The sequence below is a fragment of the Tupaia chinensis genome, unplaced genomic scaffold, assembly GCF_000334495.1.
Source record: "Tupaia chinensis unplaced genomic scaffold, TupChi_1.0 Scaffold144128_1, whole genome shotgun sequence".
Taxonomy (NCBI): Eukaryota; Metazoa; Chordata; class Mammalia; order Scandentia; family Tupaiidae; genus Tupaia; species Tupaia belangeri.
This window is the reverse complement of record NW_006203983.1, coordinates 125,891-130,312: the sequence shown is the minus strand read 5'-3', so window position 1 is coordinate 130,312 and position 4,422 is coordinate 125,891. Positions and strand designations below refer to the sequence as shown.

At 37.7% G+C, this 4,422-nt stretch overlaps 1 protein-coding gene across 2 annotated transcripts in view; it reads left to right on the top strand.

Annotated features, from left to right (window-relative positions):
- The window catches only part of LOC102472108 (GTPase IMAP family member 7), a 7,865-nt gene extending 3,720 nt beyond the window's left edge, over positions 1-4,145 (top strand). For both annotated transcript variants that reach the window (XM_014583171.2, XM_006165979.3), the window contains one exon: positions 3,024-4,145. In XM_014583171.2, coding sequence (XP_014438657.1) covers positions 3,059-3,940 — 882 coding nt within the window. In that variant the 5' untranslated portion in view covers positions 3,024-3,058 and the 3' untranslated portion in view covers positions 3,941-4,145. The remainder of the gene's footprint in view (positions 1-3,023) is intronic.
- The last annotated feature ends 277 nt before the right edge of the window (positions 4,146-4,422 follow it).

Here is a 4,422-nt window from a genome sequence, read left to right as displayed (position 1 = left end):
GTTTATACCTGTAGAGGACTTCAAAACTGTTGGCGCATGTGTACACACACACACACACACGACACACCCCTAAAACTGAGAAATGTTTGAAATGTTTTGCAGGTTTTATAAAGTTGTCCTTGGAGTACATCCCACTGAGCATAGACAGTGAAATCTCTGCCTTCTCAAGCCTCTTGAACCAATTATTATTAAATTATTAAATTCTATTTATTCATTACCAATTTCTCCTTCATTATTTTTAACTGACATACATAGCTGTATGTATTTATAGTTACTAGCCAGTGTGATTTTTCAATACATGCAATCAACATGTCATAATCAAATCAGGACAGTAGAGAGCCATCATCTAACAGTTACCGTTACTTTGTGTTGCATTCTGTGTGTATTTGAGATCCTTTCCTTGATCTATTTTAAATGATACATCAATTATAATTAATTATGAACTATAACTACTCCTCTGTGTGTTAACACTCTAGAACTCATTCCTCTAAGCTATTAATAGCTTTAATTTTGCAACTGCTAGAGGAGTTCTCCCTATCTTCCTCTTCCCACTTCCTTTACCAGATTCTGGTAGCCCCCATTCTACACTTCACTTCAATGTGATCAGGTCTTTTAGCTTCTGGGTAATGTGTGAGAAGATTCGGTATTTGCCTTTCATTGCCTGTCCTATTTCACTCAGCATTATTTCTTCCAGGATCATGCATGTCGCCAGAAGTGAAGTTCTCATTTTTATGGCTGAGTACTGTTCTGTTGTGTACATACACCACAATTTCTTTATCCAATTATCTGTTGATGGACACTTAGGTTGATTCTCTATTGTGGATACTGTGAATTGTGCTGCAATAAACATGGAAGTGTGGTATCTCTTTGACATGCATATTTCTTTTCCTTTTTTCCTTTCAATAAAAACCTAGTGGTGGGATTATTAATCATAAAGTAGTTCTATTTTTAGCTTTTTGTCTTCTTCTTTTTAAAATGGTCAGAGGGGCACGTGTCCTCCTTGGAAACAGAGGAGACACAGAGAGGAAGAGGGAGAAAGCACTTCCCAATGGGACATGTCGTGCTGTGATCCCTTCTCCACTTTTCCATTCTCTTGGAATTTTGGCATAAACACACATGCATCTGGTATGTCTTTCAAGCTCTGCAGCTGGAAATTGAACCACAGTTGGCCATTTGGGATGCAGCTCCCTTAATTCCTAATCTATAGGCCAGCCCTCTGTTTTAAACTTTTTGAGGAACCACGACACTGAACTTCTGGGACCAGTTCTTTGTGTGCTTCTTCCAACATGCAAAGCAAAGTTAGGTTCATACATTTTGCTTGTTTTTGATTTATACTGGTGTGTGTGTGTGTGTGTGTGTGTGTGTGTGTGTTAATTGCCAGAGGGTTTGTGCGTGTGTTTGTCAGAGGAGATGGAGAGATCTACTTGCCCTGGTGGGGGCGGTGGTTATATTGCAATTGTCTTTCCTCCTGTTGGGGTTTGGGGCACATACGCACATGCACTCAGCATTTTTTTTAAGCCATTGGGGCCGAAATTTGAACTGCCGCTGACCATGTGGGATCCAGCTTCCCTTAACCATTAGACCATGGGACCAGCCTTTGGTATTTTTAAATATAATTTTTGTTGTATAATTTTGTAAACAATTTAAATGATTTCAGATTACATCTACAAAGTATATTCAAAGAAGTCTGGTTTCCAGTTTCTGTCCTCATCCCTTCACCATATTCCTTCCATCCTCATATAAATAACTGTTTTATTGTTTAATTTTAAGATTATCCTGCCCTGCTTTTTCACATATGTATATTAAAAACTATTTATATACAGTTCACATTCCTCATTAGCATATAAATGCTAGGAAACCATACATTATTTTGTCCGCTTTGCTCTTTTCATCTTGTTAGATTGTTATATTGTTATATAACCTGGAGCTCTCTCCATGTAGGTATGGAGAACTAGGTCTCATTCCTTTTTACAGCCAGACAGTACACTCTGTTTATTCAGCTGATCCCTGGTAGGGCATTTGGTAGGTTTTTGTGTTTCGCACATGAACAGCCTTCTCACACTTCCTTCTCTATTTTTGTCTGCAGCTTTGGGATAAATCGTAAAACTGGAGTTGATAATCCAGGAGTAAATGCATCTGTAATGTTTGCAGGACATTGCTGGCATGTGCTCTAGTGAGCTGGGCTTTGCTTCCATTCCCACTAGTCATGTAGGAGATGACCTGTGTCCTCCATTCCTTTACTAGTAGATTATGCTGGCAAACTTCTGAATTTTGGCTTTATCTATAGCTGACAGATAGGATCTCAGTATAATTTCATTTTGTTTAATTTTTCTCTAATGCGTTTTTTGTATTTCTTGCCTATCGCAAGTGAACTCGAATATCTTTTTTTAAAAAAAACTTATTTATTTACATTTAATCACTGTACATCTTTACAGGATACAAAATAAATTTTGTCATCTTAAATACAATGCATATTAGTCCAGTCAAAGATATTATCATACACATTATTATCAGCAGACAGTTTTCCATTTTGTGTCCATTAAATGCTTTCTATTAAATTTTTTTTATTATTGAATATCTTTTTATGTATTAAGGGACATTTGCATTTTTTGAACTGATTCTTTATATCTCTTGCTTCATTTTATATCAAGTTGTTAGTCTTTCATTTCTTAATTTGAAGACATTCTTTGTAAATTGGAAAAGTTAACCCTCTTTGGTATAAATCAGAAAACATTTTCCCCTGTTTGACATTAACGTCCTAATTGTCTATGTTTTTTTTTCCCTATATTATTGTCTAGATATTTATGTAATCAGATCTATCAGTCTTTTCATTACACTATTTTTCATACACTGTTTCTCTTTGTCACTCATGGGAGAAATAAATAAATAAACTTTTAGTAACAACAACAAAAACATTGATAATATTACGAATGTTCAGGGAGAAAGAAAGAGGAAAAGACTGTTTGGAATGGATTCTACATACTTAAATTGGCCTTTATTCTTCTCTCTTTCTCTCTCTTAAGGTCTCGTGTATGTCTAAGTTTCGGAGTTCTCTAATATGAACATGGCTGACCATCAGGACAACACACTGAGGATCGTTCTAGTAGGGAAGACTGGAAGTGGGAAAAGTGCCACAGCAAACACCATCCTTGGGCAACCAAAATTTACTTCTAAAATTTCTGCGCATGCAGTTACTAAGACTTGTCAAAAAGCATACCAGAAATGGAAGGGGAAAGACCTTCTCGTTGTTGATACCCCGGGGCTCTTTGACACCAAAGAGAGCCTGGAAACCACATGCTCTGAAATCAGCAAGTGCGTCATCTACTCCTGCCCAGGCCCTCACGCCATCATCATGGTTTTGCGACTGGGCCGTTTCACAGAGGAAGAGCAGAAAACAATTGCACTGATCAAGGCTGTCTTGGGGGAGCCAGCCATGAAGTACATGATCATCTTGTTCACTCGCAAGGATGAGCTGGAAAATCAGAGCCTCAGTGACTTTATAGAAGAGTCAGATGAGAAGCTAAAAACGGTCGTTAAGGAGTGTGGGAATCGCTGCTGTGCCTTCGACAACAAAGCAGGCGAGGCTGAGAAGGAAGGTCAAGTGCAGGAGCTGGTGGAGCTGATAGAGACCACGGTGCAGAGCAACGGAGGGGCGTACTTCTCTGATGACACTTACAAGGAAACAGAGGAAAGGCTGAGACGACAGGCAGAAGTTTTGAAGAAAATCTATACCGATCAACTAAATGCAGACATTCTTCAAGTAGAGAAGGAATATGCTAATAAATTAAAACAAGAAGAGGAAAAAAAAAGATCACTAAAGATGGAATATGACAAAAAAATAAGAAATATAAGGGTGGAAGCCGAGAGGAATATATTCGGAGATGTTTTAAAGAGGCTGAAGGGGATGCGTTCAGAAAAATGGTATATGTTTTGGAAATAATCTAAATTCCATTGTTTCTTTTTAATTTAGGCATGTGTGTGTATATATATATGTGTGTATGATTAAATCAATATAATTAACTTATCTATCATCTCATATGATTAATAAGAATAAGCTCTACTCTTAACCAATTTCAAAAATATAATACACAGTATTATTAACTATAGTCATCAGGTCACACGTAGATTCTCAAGAACTTATTCATCCTGCACAATTAAAGCTTTGTATGCATCTCCTCATGTTTCCACCATGCAGCCCCTGGCAATCGCCTTTCTGCTGTGTCCCTCTGGGTGTTTAGTTTTTCATATTCCTTATACAAGAGAGATCATGCAGTTTGTCTTTTCCATGCCCGGCTTATTTCACTGAGCGTAAGGCTCCGCAGGTTCATCCACGTGTCACAGATGACAGAATTTCCTTCTTGTTATGGCTGTCAGTGGGGTGTTAGCACACTACAGCTTCTTTACCTGTTCATCACCATGTAC